The 20000-nt window shown below is 42.6% G+C and overlaps 4 protein-coding genes across 4 annotated transcripts in view; 1 reads left to right on the top strand and 3 right to left on the bottom strand.

The window, feature by feature from the left end:
- camta2 (calmodulin binding transcription activator 2) overlaps window positions 1-731 on the bottom strand; it is a 22017-nt gene extending 21286 nt beyond the window's left edge. The window contains 1 exon segment of the mRNA XM_065950880.1: window positions 618-731. The gene's annotated coding sequence lies outside the window, so the exon portion shown is untranslated.
- A 3399-nt stretch (window positions 732-4130) lies between these two features.
- zgc:85858 (uncharacterized protein LOC405879 homolog) lies at window positions 4131-8093 on the bottom strand. The gene is made up of 3 exons (XM_020657232.3): window positions 7829-8093; window positions 5419-5494; window positions 4131-5272 (listed from the first exon to the last, which is right to left on the bottom strand). The coding sequence occupies exons 1-3, from the start codon at window positions 7910-7912 to the stop codon at window positions 5232-5234; spliced, it is 201 nt and encodes a 66-aa protein (XP_020512888.1). The 5' UTR covers window positions 7913-8093; the 3' UTR covers window positions 4131-5231.
- A 2627-nt stretch (window positions 8094-10720) lies between these two features.
- Window positions 10721-13043, bottom strand: nppcl2 (natriuretic peptide C-like 2). Its single transcript, XM_065950604.1, has 3 exons — window positions 12779-13043; window positions 12514-12621; window positions 10721-11482 (listed from the first exon to the last, which is right to left on the bottom strand). The coding sequence occupies exons 2-3, from the start codon at window positions 12619-12621 to the stop codon at window positions 11171-11173; spliced, it is 420 nt and encodes a 139-aa protein (XP_065806676.1). The 5' UTR covers window positions 12779-13043; the 3' UTR covers window positions 10721-11170.
- A 3659-nt stretch (window positions 13044-16702) lies between these two features.
- The window catches only part of ift46 (intraflagellar transport 46 homolog (Chlamydomonas)), a 5235-nt gene continuing 1937 nt past the window's right edge, over window positions 16703-20000 (top strand). The window contains exons 1-4 of the mRNA XM_020657237.3: window positions 16703-17170; window positions 18437-18747; window positions 19304-19397; window positions 19806-19937. Coding sequence (XP_020512893.3) covers window positions 16979-17170; window positions 18437-18747; window positions 19304-19397; window positions 19806-19937 — 729 coding nt within the window. The 5' untranslated portion in view covers window positions 16703-16978. The remainder of the gene's footprint in view (window positions 17171-18436; window positions 18748-19303; window positions 19398-19805; window positions 19938-20000) is intronic.

Genomic DNA, 20000 nt, shown 5'->3' with positions numbered 1-20000 from the left:
GCCATGGTATCAACATTGTTTAATTTTTATATCCTGGTATAATGACACTGTGGTCTGCACTTCTCTCACATAAACACACCCACACGGAGGCCGCGCTCTGACCGCGGACTCGCCTGGCTGATGTAGCCGCCTGCTGCAGCTTCTCTCTCGGCTACATTAGCTCAGCTCCTCCCGGACTGCTAAGCTGAGCTAATGTATCTTCTTGAACGCTTCTCAGTATTCGCTTGTTTACATAATTGTAACGACACGACAGCTCGTTTTCACACAGTCGCCACACCCTCGTTCCGTTACTCTTGACTTAATCACAGAGTCACATTTATTCACTCATTTTATGATAAATAACTCGTGTCTGACTGTGGAGCTGTTCACCTAGCCGAGTAGCCATAGCTTCAGCGGCTAAGCTAGCGTTAGCTTCCCAGGTCCCAGTGATTTAAACAGCTCCGGAGCCGAGCTGCAGGGCTCTACCTCCGGGTTTACCCGAGCTCACCCGAGTCACACAGCCACTGCTGATCTCTACATGTCTCATAAAAAACACAACACGGTTTAAAAAAGAAAAAGAAAAAAGAGGACCGACCGAGATGAGTCCAGAGGTAAAACAGTCTGTTAAAGCTCTTTACCTTCCGCCTTCAGCACAGTCGCCATCTTCTCCCTCGCTGACGTCATCACGTAGTTATGGGAGATGTGGAGGATGCAAATCTTCTTCCACAGATGAGATCACTTTTTTCTCTGTCCCACCAGAAATGGTTTTAACGTTTTGAACCAACAACTATGAGATTATGTAGAATACACGAGATTATGTAGAATACACATGAGACTATGTAGAATACACATGAGACTATGTAGAATACACATGAGACTATGTAGAATACACGAGATTATGTAGAATACATGAGATTATGTAGAATACACATGAGACTATGTAGAATACACATGAGATTATGTAGAATACACATGAGATTATGTAGAATACACGAGATTATGTAGAATACACGAGATTATGTAGAATACACATGAGATTATGTAGAATACACATGAGATTATGTAGAATACACATGAGACTATGTAGAATACACGAGATTATGTAGAATACACGAGATTATGTAGAATACACATGAGATTATGTAGAATACACATGAGATTATGTAGAATACACATGAGACTATGTAGAATACACATGAGATTATGTAGAATACACATGAGATTATGTAGAATACACATGAGATTATGTAGAATACACATGAGACTATGTAGAATACACGAGATTATGTAGAATACATGAGATTATGTAGAATACACATGAGACTATGTAGAATACACATGAGATTATGTAGAATACACGAGATTATGTAGAATACACGAGATTATGTAGAATACACATGAGATTATGTAGAATACACATGAGATTATGTAGAATACACATGAGACTATGTAGAATACACATGAGATTATGTAGAATACACATGAGATTATGTAGAATACACGAGATTATGTAGAATACACATGAGATTATGTAGAATACACATGAGATTATGTAGAATACACATGAGATTATGTAGAATACACATGAGATTATGTAGAATACACGAGATTATGTAGAATACACGAGATTATGTAGAATACACATGAGATTATGTAGAATACACATGAGATTATGTAGAATACACATGAGATTATGTAGAATACACATGAGATTATGTAGAATACACGAGATTATGTAGAATACACGAGATTATGTAGAATACACATGAGATTATGTAGAATACACATGAGATTATGTAGAATACACATGAGACTATGTAGAATACACATGAGATTATGTAGAATACACATGAGATTATGTAGAATACACATGAGATTATGTAGAATACACATGAGACTATGTAGAATACACGAGATTATGTAGAATACATGAGATTATGTAGAATACACATGAGACTATGTAGAATACACATGAGATTATGTAGAATACACATGAGATTATGTAGAATACACGAGATTATGTAGAATACACGAGATTATGTAGAATACACATGAGATTATGTAGAATACACATGAGATTATGTAGAATACACATGAGATTATGTAGAATACACGAGATTATGTAGAATACACGAGATTATGTAGAATACACATGAGACTATGTAGAATACACGAGATTATGTAGAATACACATGAGATTATGTAGAATACACATGAGATTATGTAGAATACACATGAGATTATGTAGAATACACATGAGATTATGTAGAATACACGAGATTATGTAGAATACACATGAGATTATGTAGAATACACATGAGATTATGTAGAATACACATGAGATTATGTAGAATACACATGAGACTATGTAGAATACACATGAGACTATGTAGAATACACATGAGATTATGTAGAATACATGAGATTATGTAGAATACACATGAGATTATGTAGAATACACATGAGATTATGTAGAATACACATGAGATTATGTAGAATACACATGAGACTATGTAGAATACACATGAGACTATGTAGAATACACATGAGATTATGTAGAATACACATGAGACTATGTAGAATACATGAGATTATGTAGAATACACATGAGACTATGTAGAATACACATGAGACTATGTAGAATACACATGAGACTATGTAGAATACACATGAGATTATGTAGAATACACATGAGACTATGTAGAATACATGAGATTATGTAGAATACACATGAGATTATGTAGAATACACATGAGATTATGTAGAATACACATGAGATTATGTAGAATACACATGAGATTATGTAGAATACACATGAGATTATGGTCCTTTTGGTCCTTTGCTCTGACACACAGCACAGCAGAAGAATACAAGAAGGGATGTACTTAAAGCAAGTATTAAAGAGAAGAGAGTTGAAGAAATAGAGATATGAATCAGCACTTTATAATAAATTGCTGAAATGCAAAAACACATGTTCATATTATGATGAGTTGAAGAATCCCCTTCATCATCATCATCATCATCATCACAGTGCAGGCCTGACTTCTATAATGCTGTTGTAGAAAACTCTCTGATCCAGGTCTACACTCCCTCCTGCCCACTACGCTCAGGCGTCTGACCCAACCTTCACATCAGGGCCCTTTCTAGACTCTTCTCCTCTGTCGCCCCCCGGTGGTGGAACAAGCTACCTTTGCACCTGGGAGGCAGATTTCTTCTCAAAAAACACAAAACTTAAAGGAGCGATTTGTAACTGATATTAACGGACGGAGCCGGAGTGGCATCACCCGTCTGTTCCTGCAGGGGGCGCTGGAGTCCCATCGATGGCTGATGAGTTATCACCTCCATTAAACAATAGGACATGGAGCGAGAAAGCCCAAGCCACCCAAGACCTTCCAGAGAGGGGGCCTGGTCAGACACAGCTCATTTACATATTTAAAGGTGCAGACACAGAAACAGCCTGTTCTGAGCAGGGCTGAAATAGAGGGGTTTATAAACATGATCAAATACAGGATCAGAGTGGATTTAGAACAAGAAACTTCACACACATGTTTTGAGGAGCTCTGAGACTTATTTACACTGAAGAAGAGGAGGAGGAGGATATGTCACCTTTAAAGTCAGATATGAGAGCAGTTATCAGGTCAACAGGTGTTGCAGCGATGGAAGCGGTCAAGAGAAGTGGTTCAGATAGAAGTGATTGTACCCGACCTAAAAAGCCTCTGCATGTTTCTAATAAGCTCCACGAGCAGAAACGTGCTCAAACTAGGATCAATATTGGAGATGCTTTTGAAAAATGGAGAGAGGTTAGAACACAGAAAGGTTTACAGACCCATGCAGAGCTGGATAAACACTGAAGCTTCAGAGTCCACCACATGGTGACCTGAGTGAGCATCCACTCTAGAGAGGAGGGGGGGGGGAGACAGCTCTCTATGGTGTTTAGAATTTAGACTGCAGTACACATTTTAAACACTAGGGGTCAGAGTTACATACTGCTCCTTTAACAGGTTGAAATGATTTATCTTTTCATATTCCTCTGGGTTTCAACATGTTGAGAAAATGTTTATCTGATGTAATGTTTCAGGAGAAAAGACGTTCTGTTAAAATGTTTCTGTTTTTAAAGAGACGGAGCACACAGGACACAGATATCTGAGGCGTTTAGAGAAAAATATCAGAGGTTTTATTTTGTATAAAAGCGAGCATGTCGTCCAGCAGGCAGGAGGCTCGCCCAGCTCTTCACCTCTCCGACCGCTTCAGCTGCAGAAAGAGCAGCGCGCTCACATCGCCACAGATCAACACGTTGAGAGGAGACGGTCTAAAGCTGGAGGTCGACTGAAGAGACGGTGTCAGACGTTATCTGAGAGGACGATGTCGATGATGATGGAGCTTCTTATTTGTTGTTTTTATTCATTTACATCCAAAACGAGACTTTAAAATCTCTGATTTAAAGGAACCAAACTGCGGCTTTGAGTCCATTTCATCACGATCCTGAATATCACGTCGCTGCTGCCAGAGGAACAGAAGACACGCTCGCTTTAAAGCCCACTGGAGGTTTGAGTACACCGGCTGTGTTTGTTTGAAATGAGTCTTTTATGTCCGTTATCGCTGCAGAAATAAAATCAAACATTTAAAATCTGAAGCTCATTGAGAGCACCGTCTGACTTGAATAAATACGTTTGCAGCGTTTTGGCACAGAGACATCTGTGTGAGTGTGTCAGTAATTTATGATCATTAAAAATCTAGAAAGGATCCAACATTTGGCGTCTAGGACTTCTAGTAATGGTGCCGTCATCTGTCATGGTGACTTGTTATTATTGTTGTTATGACCTCCTTTGAGACTGAAGAACGACGTGATGACGAGCGTACAAGTCAGCGGTCTGTTCCTTTAAATCAAAGAGTCACAAACAAACAAAGATGAGTTTTCAGTCAAACGGCAGAACGACTGACAGGAGGCAGAGTTAAGACTTCATCCGACAAACCATCGTAACAAAAAAATAAAAAGAATGAATTATCCTAACCAATCAGCTTCATCAACACGGAACAGGAAGTAAAAAAAAAAAAAAAAACAGCTCAGATTTAACTCCACAGGAACAAGTGTGTGTGTGTGAGTGTGTTCAGTGTGAGTGTGTTCAGTGTGTGTGTTCAGTGTGTGTTCAGTGTGTGTGTGTTCAGTGTGAGTGTCTGTGGTAGGTGGGGTCATGATGGCGACATGCCCCGCCCATCTCCATGTGACAGGCTCAGCTCGGGAACAAAGGTCATCACATGCCCTGTCTGATGCTCTGGATGATCTGGAAGATGGCTGTAACACACACACACACACACACACACACACACATTATTTATACATAATGGCGCAGCGTGTTCTGCACACTGTGTTATGTCTGTAGTATGACCGCCAGCCGGTGGTTATTCTGCAGCTGATGATGTCATCAGTGTGAGACTCACCTGATCCACAAACCACAAAGACGAACAGAGCGAGCAGCCACGGACCCACCGGAGACTTCTCCTCGTTTACAGGCCGCTGAAACACACACACACACACACACACACACACACACACACACACACACACACACACACACACACACACACACACACACACACACACACACACACACACACACACACACACACACACACACACACGTTAAGTCTGCAGCTGAACCCATCAACCAGGTGATCATCTAGAATATGTACGTTTGAGACTTTAAAGCGAGCAGGGAGACAGGGAGGCGTCTGATTGGTTCATCAGATTGGTACCTGTTCTCCTGTTTCAGAGAACATGAGTTCTTCATTTCTGTCAGGACCTAAAGACAATTTACAGCAGAATCTGAAGAAGTGGAGGAAATGACCAACCCTGACTTTAATATACTTCAGTAAATGTCCAGTAAAAGGTGGTGAACTAAAGAGGGCTGGTCTGAGCTAGAGGCTGACATCCTTTCAGAAGAAAAGACAGAAAGGTGAATAAAGGCTGTTACAGCTGTGGTGTGTGTCTGCTGGTTAAACGTGCAGGACGTACGTCGTGTGAAGTCATCAATCAAACAGAGACAGAACATAGAACATGGATTGTGATCTTTAGTGAAGACGCTCCAGCCAAATGGAGAGCGTGAAGTAATGAAATGTTAAAATAAAAACTAACAGGAGAAGGATGGGATGATTTCTGTACCCTGCATGCTCTGAGATAGGCATCAATTAGGAGCGCTCGACGATTTAATGAAAGTCTGAACTGTCGCATTTCAATGTGAACGTTTTCATGTTCTTGATTGTAAACTAAATCTGTGATTTAAAATGAAAGATTTGAAGTTGGGGAGTCTCTCTGTGAGGAGTCTGCACGATCTCTCCGTCTTCCTCCCACAGTCCAGAGACATGCTCGTTAGGTTAACTACTGACAGGCCTGTGATTGGCTGGTGATTAGTCCAGGGTTTAACCCCACCTCTCACCCAATGACAGCTGGGATCCCCAAACAGGAAAAAGCAGTGAAGATAATGGATGGATGAAAAGGAGTCAATCTCATGATTACTAACACATTTAGTCAATGTATTAGTAATCATGGTTTTAATTGTTGTTGTATTTTAAATAATGAATGTGTGACTCTTTGATCCAGTAGATGTCGCCCTTGAGCTCCAGCATGAAACCAAAACAAACAAACTGCTGTTTTGGCCACGCCTCCTCCATCCTGAAGCCTCCGCCCTCCATCCTTCAGAACTGTCACTCAAATGCTCGTATGACTGTTTTAAGCAGAGACTTGTTGATATGTTTGTGAGTGAGGCCCTTTGTGTGTTTCAGGGTGCAGGATGGACGTGTGGAAACAAAGCACAAATATAAATCTATTTAAAAACTATGCAACGATATTATGGCAGGTATATGAAAGAGGAAAGGTTGTTTTAGGGGTGTTCCTATTTATTTTGTAACACCAGGTGGATGTTAGGATTGTAATAATGCTGGTTATTATTTGTGGTGTCAAATTAACGGGTGATACTTGTTAGTACATTAGTTGTAAATACATTTGAATAATATACCAGTTCATAGAAGAAACGTGAGAAAGGGGTGTACTAGTTTTTTTGCACAGTGTTACGTTTATTTTGTAAGATTTTTTATTATCTTTATTTTACTTTAAGTTCAAAATGAAGTCCTTCATTCATCCATTCATTCATTGATCTTGATTTGCTCCTTTACTGGTGGATTTGGAGTAATGATAGTGTGTGTTCTTACACACTGCTGCCCCCTGCTAAGCAAAGCAAGTGCTCACCACCAAACCTCATTTAGAAATCTCTCTATTAACGCTGCGTCCCATGTTTGGACATTAACAGCTGGATATAAATGAAGTATTATTGTATTTATTTAACCGTTTTCAATCCTTCTTTGATTCGGCTTGTGTAAAATCCGTAAATCACGACTCTTTCAAACAAACCGATCTTTTGTGTCTGCTGAGGGACGCCGCGCCTCCGCCCACCGCCGACTCTACAGCGGCCAAAGAACGCGGCAGACTGCGTTTAAAAAGTATGAAATGCTGCTACACAACCGACGACCAGCTAAAGGAGTTCATGCCGAATTGAAGACGGACTCTCATGCAGTACATCCACAGTCACAACTTGTAAATATATAGTGTGGAAATTTGAGCACACGAAATATAATACTAATGTCCCAGATGTCTCAAGGGAGTCTGGCCCCTCTTTCACTTCACCCGGCAAAACGCGACGTTTAGCTTAGTCCAGGCTAAAAGCTAGCTGAATGCTATCATCAGGATCCGTCGTGTTTTCCAAACAGAATCAAATCCCTGCAGAAGCTCTAATCATTCAACTGAATACATGCAGTGAGAGTGTTAGCTGTTAGCCGCTAGCCCTGCTGTCAGTACCGATGTTTTCTGGACGTGTCCCCGCTGTGTGATGGTCTTGCTGTGCCGCTCGTTTGCCACTTTCATCCGCTGCACCGCCGACATGTTTCGGGTTTAAATACCGGTCTGGACCGGGGGGGGGGGCGGAGAACCGGGAACAACCGGGAGGAGAAAGAGGAGAAGGTACCGCAGAAATGCCCCCACCGGACTGGAGTCTGTTACCGTGTTGTTCGGCAGTTAACGTCCGAATGAAATGCTAACCGTTAGCTAGCTGCTAGCGTACGAGCTAACTCTGAAGCGCCTCTACTCGTCACGTGACAAGGGGACAAAATGGCTCCCTGCTGTCCTCTAGTGGCGGGAAAAGATTGTAAAAGTGTCTTAGAGATACTTTTCGATTTAGTCCAGCAGATATGTGAACTATATAAAAGAATTGTGCTTTTGATGATAAAAGCATGACACTTGGCACACTGTTGGAGCCTTAAGGAAGACTTTTGGCTATAGGGCCATCGCATATTTGTCCTATGGCGCCAATGGCAGCCATTTTCAAAAAGGCCGCCATAGTTATTATTTTTACCAGTAACTTAGGTTCTAGACCAGCTAGGAGCTTGATTTCAGTGACTAGTCCTACATGTCCAAGGATGGGGAATCCAGTGGTAATATTTATTTGATGTGTTTAGTAGTATTTAGTTCCCTAAATGCTAATTGATGTAGTTAGGTAGTTACTAGCATGTTGTTAATAGTACCACTTCATTCCTTATCCATGAAAATGTAGGATTAGTCACTGAAATCACGATCATAGGTGGTCTAGAACCTAAGATACTTTATACTTTAAATTGATACCCGGTGGTGGCCATTTTGAAAATGGCTGCTAATGGCACCATAGGACAAATGTGCGATGGCCCTATAGCCAAAAATCTTCCTTAGGGCATGCTCTGACAGTGTACCAAGATTCATGCTTTTATCATCAAAAGCACAATTCTTTCACATATCTGCTGGACTAATAGTGACGATACAATTTCTGTTATTTAATGATCAATATTATTTTTAAAAAAATACCAAAGCTTTAAAAAACAACATCTATATCAAAACAGTGATGTGTAGGAGAGGAATGAATCCATCAAACATGTTAATCAGTATACCCTAACTCACTTGGTGCCCTACGCAAGATTTTAGCTGGTACCCCTTGGTACCCCACCAATCACAATATTCATACACTTCAAGAAAACTGGCATACAGCTTTATGGTTTACAGCTTTCTTTACGATCAGTGTGAATCACTTCTGATAACTAGTTTGCCCTCCTCCACTACAAAGAGCACGGAACGAGCAGGGAGCAAGAAAATATGACCTTTTTAAATAGGTGATGCAGATAAAATAACATCAAGTAATAGTTAAACACACGTTTCCTTCTTTGTCTTCTTATTTTCGTCAACTGTTCTTTCTCACTCATTTCGGGTACCAGGATGCCCCCTATGGACGGCAGGCGCCCCTAGCATTTGCCTATACTGCCTATGCCACGGGCCGGCCCTGATGATAATAGCACACTGTTCAGAAATGTTACCAACTTTTTTTTGTGTGTTATATTCCCTATTTCAAGTTAGCAGCTTTAGACCTAAAAAGATTTCCTCAAAAAAGACAAGTCAGATCAGTTTACCCTCCGCCATTATTGTTGACAAAGCTGATATCAGAAGTCCTGCCCCTTCTTGCTTTTGATGCGTCAATCAGGGAGAAGTGACATTGACCATTGTTACGCTGTTCCAACTGAGAGCGCCGCTGTGAGTGCAACGACAAAAAACAGCTGACGGTGAGGGTGTTTTTACATTCTGAACGCTGTGCACTGAAAACGCTGAACTACCAATGGTTTTGTTTTAAAAAAACGAGCGCTAGCCTACAAAAAGCGCTCTGTGTCAACACAGTTACAGCTCCATTAGGCCATTTCATTTTTCTACTGTTCTTGTCCCAGTATACAAGCATTGAGAGAGAATCCAAAGTCTTTATTTGTGATTTTTCACACTTAAATGTAGAAATCAAGTATCTCCTCTGAAAATAACTCTGTGAGTCATGACTGTCTACAATGGGTGTAACACCCGAGTCCCACTGTCTGTGATGTTTTCAGAGTTTTCAGAGTCCTATCTTCAGTTTGTTTACATCGCCCGGACGGCTGGCTGACTCCTCCCCTCGTGTATAAAAGTTGTTTAATTGAGGGACTAGAGAAAAGAAGAATAACATACTGTACTCACTGCTTAACTGTGTTTCTAGATCACGCTCATTTCAGGTAAATTTACATGCAGTGTGAAGATACCAGCATAATAAAGATCGCTAGCATTAGCATGCTAACACAACAATGCACCGCGAGTTGTTTTGGTTTCATGCTGGAGCTCAAGGGCGACATCTGCTGGATCAAAAAATCACATATAAAGCCTTTAACAGAAAAATGTCTGACTGCTATCCCCTTTAAATGAGTCACTTTTGGACCTTCTTTCGGTTGACTTTGCTAACAAGTTAGCAGACAGCTAGGTGGTGGTTGTATGTGGAACAGGGAAAACATGGACGACTTTACAGATCTACCTGCTCTACACTTCACTGTTGGTTCAAACATGATGAGAGCCATCCCTCTAGCAGCTGATATCTCAAGGCAGACGACAATGTGACCTCTGCTATGTTCCACACAGTTTGACCTCAGGGTCAAAGCCCGGTGCAGAGACTGTGGAGGACTGTGGAGCGTGCTCAGAGGATCTGGTCCAGTTTGGGTCGGATTGGGACATAAACATGCAAAAGTAAATCGACACCCAAACCACATTTTCAAAGTGTCTTACTCCGACTTATGTGTATTTTTAGAAGTCCAGTTTAAGTCGCACTATCATCACAATAAATCCACAGACTCTTTAACACCAAAGAACACAAGACAAGAGGAGCCCGATGGAGTTTCTCTTTTATTTTCTTCCTGCTGTAACCAGCAGTTTGTCTAAAAACACACAAACACACATCTTCATGTTGGACACATGGTCGTCTCTCACACACACACACACACTGCTGGCTGTGAAGAGCCAGCGCTCTGATAGGAGGAGAAGGAGGAGCTTCCTTGTCCCCTGATGTCTTCCTGTTTCCATCTACCTGTGTCTACGTCACTACAGCAGGAGAACGTCTCCGTTAATGTATTCCTTCATTAGTGCACGTCAAACATGGAGTCTGTGACTGGTGGACCGGGCGGTCCCACTGTCACAGGTCATGGTGGGTCAGACTGGAGTCACCTGTTGTGACATCACAAATGTCCTGAAGCTTTCTCAGAGAGAGTCAGTCTACACAGCGGTAAAATCTACCACAACAGTCGTAGGACAAAGCTGTCGCCATGGTAACACATGTCTCTAACAGCCCAACCCGCTGATGGAGCCGATGCGGTCCATCTTCATCCCGAAGCATCCTCTGCCTCCGACCATCGACTTCCTGCTCCGCTTCCTCATCTTGGATTGGCGCTGCAGGAAGTCCATGAAGAACCGAGGGACCGCCTCCTGTCTGCCGGCCAATCCTCTTGCGGCGCCACGACTCACGGCCACTCCCTTAAATGGAGACGAGGTGGAGGGAGCTGGGCGTCCAGCTGAGCCCTCTGTGATGTCATCGGAGGTGGGAGGGGCCAGGATGAGAGAGGAGAGGTGAGAGCCGAACAGAGAGTGGAGGACCTGAGGGTGTAAAACATGAAAGCAGTTTTATTTATTTTTCTTTGAAAGTCTTTTTTACAGAATTTGAACTCTGTCATTGAACGCAACACGAGGTCATGATACTAAAAGTTTAAGTTTTTCTGTTTTAATCAACAAACAATAATCATTAAATGATGAAGATGATGATGAAGATAATCATGATGATGATGATGAAGATGATGATGATGATGATGAAGACAATCATGATGATGATGATGAAGATGATGATGATGATGATGATGATGAAGATGATGAAGATGATGATGAAGACAATCATGATGATGATGATGAAGATGATGATGATGATGATGAAGATGATGATGAAGACAATCATGATGATGATGAAGATGATGATGATGATGATAATCATGATGATGATGATGATGAAGATAATCATGATGATGAAGATGATGACGATGATGGTGATGATGATGAAGATGAAGATGATGATGATGATGAAGATGATGACGATGATGATGATGACGAAGATGATGATGGTGATGATGATGATGAAGATGATGATGAAAATGAAGATGATGAAGATGGTGATGATGATGATAAAGAAGATGATGATGATGATGATGATGATGATGAAGATGATAGTAATGATGATGAAGATGAAGATGATGATGATGATGAAGATGATGATGATGAAGATGATGAAGATGGTGATGATGAAAATGAAGATGATGAAGATGATGATGAAGATGGTGATGATGATGATGATGAAGATGATGATGAAGACGATGATGATGATGGTGATGAAGATTATGATGATGATGATGAAGATGGTGATGATGATGATGAAGATGGTGATGAAGATGATGATGATGGTGATGAAGATTATGATGATGAAAATGAAAATGAAGATGATGATGATGATGATGATGATGAAGATGATGATGATGAAGATGATGAAGACGATGATGATGATGGTGATGAAGATTATGATGATGAAAATGAAGATGAAGATGAAGATGACCATGATGATGATGATGAAGATTTTCTCAGACCTGTGAGTTGTCTCTCTGAGATGAAGGTCTGGACTCCACAGCGATGGTGAGGAAGAGGAGGACGAGGAGAGGAAGGGCCGGGAAGGAGGAGGAAGATAAAGACGCCATCTTTGTTTGGATCAAAAATACAAATCACAAACTTAGATTAAAATCACCATCACCATGGAAACGTGTGTAAACTAAACTAAACCACAATGATCAGAAGGTTTGATCATAATGAATCCTCCTGTTTGGATCATATTTAAGAAAGAGAAGAAGAACTCACTGTGACTGAACGACGGAGAGAAATAATCCAAACAATTCAAAATGTCAAAAACACAACAAACTCCAGGAAGTTCTGCCGGTCGTCCGTCAACACTTTCACCTGCTCAGAAAAGTTCAGATAAAAAAAAGAAGATTTTATCGTTCTCAGACAACGTCGTAAAAATTGGACGTTTTTTGAGTGAAGTTTGGTGTGTGTGTGTGTGTCTGTCCTGTCGCAGTGCCAGGACGGGTCGGTGGTCTGCGTGGAGACCTCAGAGACGAGCTTATATACCACGCCACGCTGTGATGTCACACATTCTTTCTGCTGTTACCCACGACGACACACACACACACACACACACACACACACACACACACACACACACACACACACACACACACACACACACACACACACACACACACACACACACACACACACACACACACACACAGACACACAGACACACACACACACACTCTCATCCATTGACTGTGTGTGTGTGTGTGTGTGTGTGTGTGTGTGTGTGTGTGTGTGTGTGTGTGTGTGTGTGTGTGTGTGAGAGAGATAAAAATATCAGCCAATCAGACGTAAAGGTTCATGAAAATAATGAGAACGAGTTCAAAAGTAATCTGTATTTAATCGGGAGGTCCTGGAGTCCTTGAAAGGGTTCCAGTGATTGCTGTGAAGCTGCCTGGAATCCTTGAGAAGGTTCCAGGGTGATGAAGATCAAACATTTTCTACATCAAGGTACCTTGAGGTCTTTCAGGTGTCCTTGAGGTCTTTCAGGTGTCCTTGAGGTCTTTCAGGTGTCCTTGAGGTCTTTCAGGTGTCCTTGAGGTCTTTCAGGTGTCCTTGAGGGTATCTAAAAGTCCATGACAGGACTTTAAAAAAGGGCCTGTACTCCTGGAAAGTTTAAGGGTCTTTAACAGAAAATAAATGCCAATCAGGATGCTTGAAGGTTCCTTGAAAAGTTTCCATGATGCTTTCAGGGGCTCCAAGGTCCTTCGAAAGGAACCTGGAGATGATAAGTCCTTGAGAAGGTTCCAGGTAAAACAGGACCCTAAATGATTAATAAAGAGGTTGCAGCTGTCCTTGAAAGAGAACCTTGAATTCTAAATGCAATTCAAGGAACCTTTAGATAATATCCTGAGGTCCTTGAGAAAGTACAAATGGTTCTGGAGGAGTTCCACGAGTCCTTGAAGATGTAATACTAATATTTGGGAAGTCATTGAGAAGCCTGAATTGGTGCTTTACAAGGGTCCTGGAAATCCCTCAAAGAACGTCCTCTGTAAGGTGACGCTTCCTTGAGTCCATCAGCAGGGTTGAAGGCTATACCCTGAAGTATCTGTCCTGTTGCCATGGTTACCAGATGGTGGTCTGACCTACAGTTATACAGGTTAACTCTCCTTCATCATCATCATCCTCTCTCAACCAATCAGATCGCAGCATTCTGTCTCTCTCTCTCCCTCAGACACTCATGGCCTCTGACCTCGCTCGTCCTGCCTCCTCGCCTCCTCGTAAACCGTCACCGCGGCGACTCGATCGTTGTAAGCAACTATTTCCTGTGGAAAGGGGGCGGGGCTAATGAGATTCACATCGTCCGAGGATAGGTGTGTGTGTGTGTGTGTGTGTGTGTGTGTGTGTGTGTGTTTGTGTTTAATGACCCCCCGTCGTCTTTGTCCCAGTCAGACAAAATCCCGCCCCCCATTCAGCCTCTGACGTCATCATCCACGCACATAAAACACACACACACACACACACACACACACACACACACACACACACAGTTAGAATAGCTCATCAATCACCTTATTAGAAAGAAAGAGGTCGCTGATCACAAAAACGTGTGTGTGTGTGTGTGTGTGTGTGTGTGTGTGTGTGTGTGTGTGTGTGTGTGTGTGTGTGTGTGTGTGTGTGTGTGTGATGAACAGAACATTCCTGCCCCCCCTTAACAGTGACCCACACACACATTCAGGTTCTCACAAATCAGGTTGGACCAGATAAAACAGTTCTGTGATATATTTTAGTGGTACAGGGATCCTTGAGTAGATTTAAACTGCACCTTGAGAGGTCCTTGAAGGGGTTCTACAGGTTCCTGTGGAGGTTTTGGGAAGTCCTTAAGGGGTACCAGAGGATACGTGAGGGAGCAGGTCGATAAATCAGTTTGGACTAAACCACATAACCACATCAACATGAAGAATCATTCAACATAAACAACAAGAAGTTAAACAAACACCAAAACCCTGCAGTTCCTCCAGTGTCCACTAGAGTCTGTCTCCTGCAGTGAGTCAGTCCCCATAGAGCTCTATGTTAAAATGTCTAACTTTACAGCTGCAGTTCCTCCAGTGTCCACTAGAGTCTGTCTCCTGCAGTGAGACAGTCCTCATAGAGCTCTATGTTAAAATGTCTAACTTTACAGCTGCAGTTCCTCCAGTGTCCACTAGAGTCTGTCTCCTGCAGTGAGTCAGTCCTCATAGAGCTCTATGTTAAAATGTCTAACTTTACAGCTGCAGTTCCTCCAGTGTCCACTAGAGTCTGTCTCCTGCAGTGAGTCAGTCCTCATAGAGCCCCATGTTAAAATGTCTAACTTTACAGCTGCAGTTCCTCCAGTGTCCACTAGAGTCTGTCTCCTGCAGTGAGTCAGTCCTCATAGAGCCCCATGCTAAAATAAACATGTTTACATCCTTTTATGTTTTTGTTCATCGTATTTTGATGTATTCGTATATGTTTGCTAATAAATAAAATAAATAAAATAAATAAAATAAATGAAATAAATAAAATACATCCTGGTACAAAAACAGTTTGGGTCTCTATAGAGCTCATTCAGTTTATTTGTGACAGAGTCAGGAGGTTTGTTTGAGTTTTCCTGCAGAGAAGACGGTGGACTGGACTGCAGTGATAAAAAGACCTTTTTAAGTTGCTTGCTTTGTGCGAGTGAGTCTTCGACGTTCTCCAACCAAAACAACCTGAAAGAGGATAAAACAGCTGCAGAGACGAGACGACGCTGTGAGCAGCAGACTCTGATTATTTGCCCTCATTTCAAACTTCTCGTCTTTGTCTCCTCGTGCAGCAGAAACGTCAGCTCGCTGCTGCAGTTCAACTTCTCACACGGCCGCTGACCGTCACTGAGCAACAGGCTGCCCTCACCCCAAACTGCTTCAGCCAATCAGCATTGACGTCACTATCATGTCTGTGTGTGTGTGTGGACATGAGTAATGACCTCCAGTTGAGGGTGAGAAGTTTCCTGTTTTATATTGTTGCCTTATTAACGCTCATATGAGAATGTATTCATGTGTTTCTCTCAGTTTGCTGCTTTCAGAGGAATATAAAACGTTCAATTGTACCAAAAGGTGCTGAAGCTTTTTTTTTAAACTACGAGTTCATAAGACAGATGTGTAGGAGAAGACAGAGTCCATCAAAAACTGCAGGTAAACTCCTGATGTCTAAACACATCGGCAACGTTGCGTTTTGTTTACTGTGCAGTTTAGAGAGCGTTCAGGAGTTAATCTGCTATTTTTAATAATTCAACAACGGCTGTTAAATGGTTAAATTGTTGGGTAAAGCTAACTTTCTGTCTTACTTACTTAATTAATTAATACCCAGAATATATTATTATTATTATATTATTATATATATTCTATACTATTTTTATTGTATTTTATTAATTGTATTTTATTTTTATTTTGTTTAGTTATTTCTTTATTTTATTATTATTATTTTTTATTTATTTATTTATTTATTATTATTTTATTTATTTATTTATTTATTTTTTATTTAGTTATTTCTTTCATTTTACTTTATTTTATTTCTGCATTGTTAAGGTCATTGCCAGCTATGACTGCTCTGCCTGTTATGTTGTGCGTTTTGACTAATAAAGATAACTTGAACGGAACATACAAAGACACACTCCCGTACAGTAGGGGGCGGCACTCACCTTTTAAACCGCCAATGAACTCAAGAAGAAGAAGTTGCCCGTTGCTAGGATACAGTATATTCCTCTCAGCCGCTAGCTTCAGACTGTTAGCTACCTGAGGCGGCTGAGACCAAGTTAACACCGTTAACTGAGAACTTGCAGAAGTATTCGGTGTTTGTATGTTTCTCCGGTGTGTTCGGTGTGTTTCCGTTAGTCGTTAACAGACTGATGCTAAGAAGCTAACGCTAGCTAGCCGAGCTACAGGCAGTTAACGGTCGATTCGGTAGTTTGACAGGCGGCCGGTGATGGAGCAGGGGGGCCGGGGGGACCGGGGGGACCGGGGGGGCCGGGGGGACCGGGGGGACCGGGGGGACCGGGCGGACCGCGGCAGAGACAGCAGCCTGCTGAAGAACCAGCCGTACGACGAGAGCCTGGAGGTGGTCGACTCCGAGGAGGTGGCGAGCGTGTACAGCCCGACCCCCCGCAGCCTGAGACAGGTGACACGATGAGCCGGTACACCGGTGTAACGGTGTAAACGGTGACCCTGTTAACTGGAGACCCGACTGCGAAGCTTTAGACACCTAATACTGGACAATTCCCTTTAACCACAGGCTGCACACTTCTTCAATTACACCAAAACTTTACCAACTTATGTTTTTAAAATAAGACACATCTCTCCTTTCACTGGCAGCCCTCTCCTGTAGGCACCTGGAGGGGGCGTGGCCTAACGTTTCCTCTGACATCACTTTTATGTTTTTTTCAGGTGGAGCAGGAGGGGGCGTGGCCTAACGTTTCCTCTGACATCACTGCTTTATGTTTTTTTCAGGTGGAGCAGGAGGGGGCGTGGCCTAACGTTTCCTCTGACATCACTGTTTTATGGTTTTTTCAGGTGGAGCAGGAGGGGGCGTGGCCTAACGTTTCCTCTGACATCACTGTTTTATGTTTTTTTCAGGTGGAGCAGGAGGGGGCGTGGCCTAACGTTTCCTCTGACATCACTGTTTTATGTTTTTTTCAGGTGGAGCAGGAGGGGGCGTGGCCTAATGTTTCTTCTGATGTCACTGTTTTATGTTTTTTTCAGGTGGAGCAGGAGGGGGCGCGGCCTAATGTTTCTTCTGACGTCACTGTTTTATGTTTTTTTCAGGTGGAGCAGGAGGGGGCGCGGCCTAATGTTTCTTCTGACGTCACTGTTTTATGTTTTTTCAGGTGGAGCAGGAGGGGGCGTGGCCTAATGTTTCTTCTGACGTCACTGTTTTATGTTTTTTCAGGTGGAGCAGGAGGGGGCGCGGCCTAATGTTTCCTCTGACATCACTTTTATGTTTTTTCAGGTGGAGCAGGAGGGGGCGTGGCCTAACGTTTCCTCTGACATCACTGCTTTATGTTTTTTTCAGGTGGAGCAGGAGGGGGCGTGGCCTAACGTTTCCTCTGACATCACTGTTTTATGTTTTTTTCAGGTGGAGCAGGAGGGGGCGTGGCCTAATGTTTCTTCTGACGTCACTGTTTTATGTTTTTTTTTTAGGTGGAGCAGGAGGGGGCGTGGCCTAACGTTTCCTCTGACATCACTTTTATGTTTTTTTCAGGTGGAGCAGGAGGGGGCGTGGCCTCACGTTTCCTCTGACATCACTGTTTTATGTTTTTTTTAGGTGGAGCAGGAGGGGGCGTGGCCTAACGTTTCCTCTGACATCACTTTTATGTTTTTTTCAGGTGGAGCAGGAGGGGGCGTGGCCTCACGTTTCCTCTGACATCACTGCTTTATGTTTTTTCAGGTAGAGTCCAGGCGGAGCAGGAGGGGGCGTGGCCTAATGTCAGCCACCATTGGCACTGACCAATTTGGGGCTGACCAAAAGGCTCACAGGGCCAACGAGGCCACCAGGAGGCCACTCGGGGTCAGTCCACACGAGGAAGAGGACGACGACGACGATGACGACTCTGATGAAGAGGAGGATGACTCGGATGACGACGACGATGAAGATGATGATGAACCCAGTGCGGCTCCAGAGGGGGCGTACGACCCTGCGGACTACGCCAACCTGCCCGTCAGCAGTGACATCAAAGAGCTGTTCCAGTACATCACACGGTAAGACGCTCCGTCAGGTTCTCAGAGCCACGGTTACCATGGTAACAACTTTTAAAAATCGAAAGCTCCAAAAGCTGCTGCACGCTGTCGACCATGTTGAAACGTTAAATACATCTTTGTGCAATTTAGAGCAAAAGGGAACGTGCAGAAGGTTGACTTTAAATCTTTTTCTGTCTTTGTTGTTTTGTTGTTGTCTTTGTTGTTTTGTTGTTGTCTTTGTTGTTTTGTTGTTGTCTTTGTTGTTTTGTTGTTGTCTTTGTTGTTTTGTTGTTGTCTTTGTTGTTTTGTTGTTGTCTTTGTTGTTTTGTTGTTGTCTTTGTTGTCTTTGTTGTTTTGTTGTTGTCTTTGTTGTTTTGTTGTTGTCTTTGTTGTTTTGTTGTTGTCTTTGTTGTCTTTGTTGTTTTGTTGTTGTCTTTGTTGTTTTGTTGTTGTCTTTGTTGTCTTTGTTGTCTTTGTTGTTTTGTTGTTTTGTTGTTGTCTTTGTTGTTTTGTTGTTGTCTTTGTTTTGGTATCTCTCGGGTTTGGAACATCTCCCGTCTTCCTAAACCCTGAACAGATACAGCCCTCAGAACATAGAGCTGGAGCACAGCCTGAAGCCCTTCATCCCAGACTTCATCCCCGCTGTGGGAGACATCGACGCCTTCCTCAAGGTACAAACATCACTTCCTCTTTGTGTTTGTCATCACTCTTACATGGCAGCCATTTTTATTGGCTAACCTGGAAGTTAGCATTGCGCTGTTTCCCTCTACAAAAAGCCTCTGGGGGTATTTCATGGCGTTTTGGATTATTGCAGAAAAACAGCTCTGAGGTTATGACACTCACACGTGTTGTTGTGAGCAGACGATGAAGAGGAAGGAGGGGGCTCTACGAGGCGCTGACACCCCCTCCCCCGTCTACATCAGACTAAAACATCGTCAACTTTTCAGCTCTGAAACGTTGACGATGTTTTTCTACAATTTAGCAATTTTTTGAAATTACACACAAACAATAAATTGCCTTTGTTGTTACCGTGGTAACAAAGAGATATTGACCTCAGCGGTGACCTGTGTTGTGTTCAGGTACCGCGGCCGGACGATAAAGAGGACAGTCTGGGTCTGCTAGTTCTGGACGAGCCGAGCGTGAAGCAGTCGGAGCCCACGGTGCTGACGCTGTGGCTGTCAGAGGAGAGCAAGCAGCACGGAGCGCCCGAGGTGCTCGCCATCACACGTCATGTGACATCACACGTCATGTGACATCACACGTCATGTGACACC

This window comes from Labrus bergylta, chromosome 22 (genome assembly GCF_963930695.1).
Source record: "Labrus bergylta chromosome 22, fLabBer1.1, whole genome shotgun sequence".
In the NCBI taxonomy this organism is placed as follows: Eukaryota; Metazoa; Chordata; class Actinopteri; order Labriformes; family Labridae; genus Labrus; species Labrus bergylta.
The sequence above is the reverse complement of the archived record's forward strand: the minus strand, read 5'-3'. Positions and strand labels throughout refer to the sequence as shown.

Bases quoted from the DNA above. Each gene is read 5' to 3' on its own strand.
- zgc:85858 (XM_020657232.3), bottom strand. From the start codon at position 7,912: ATGTCGGCGGTGCAGCGGATGAAAGTGGCAAACGAGCGGCACAGCAAG. The intron at 5,495-7,828 runs GTACTGACAGCA...TGTGTGTTTCAG, and splicing joins GACACGTCCAGAAAACATCG to CGGCCTGTAAACGAGGAGAA. The intron at 5,273-5,418 runs GTGAGTCTCACA...TGTGTGTTACAG, and splicing joins CTTTGTGGTTTGTGGATCAG to CCATCTTCCAGATCATCCAG.
- nppcl2 (XM_065950604.1), bottom strand. From the start codon at position 12,621: ATGGCGTCTTTATCTTCCTCCTCCTTCCCGGCCCTTCCTCTCCTCGTC. The intron at 11,483-12,513 runs GTCTGAGAAAAT...TTACACCCTCAG, and splicing joins CTCAGAGAGACAACTCACAG to GTCCTCCACTCTCTGTTCGG.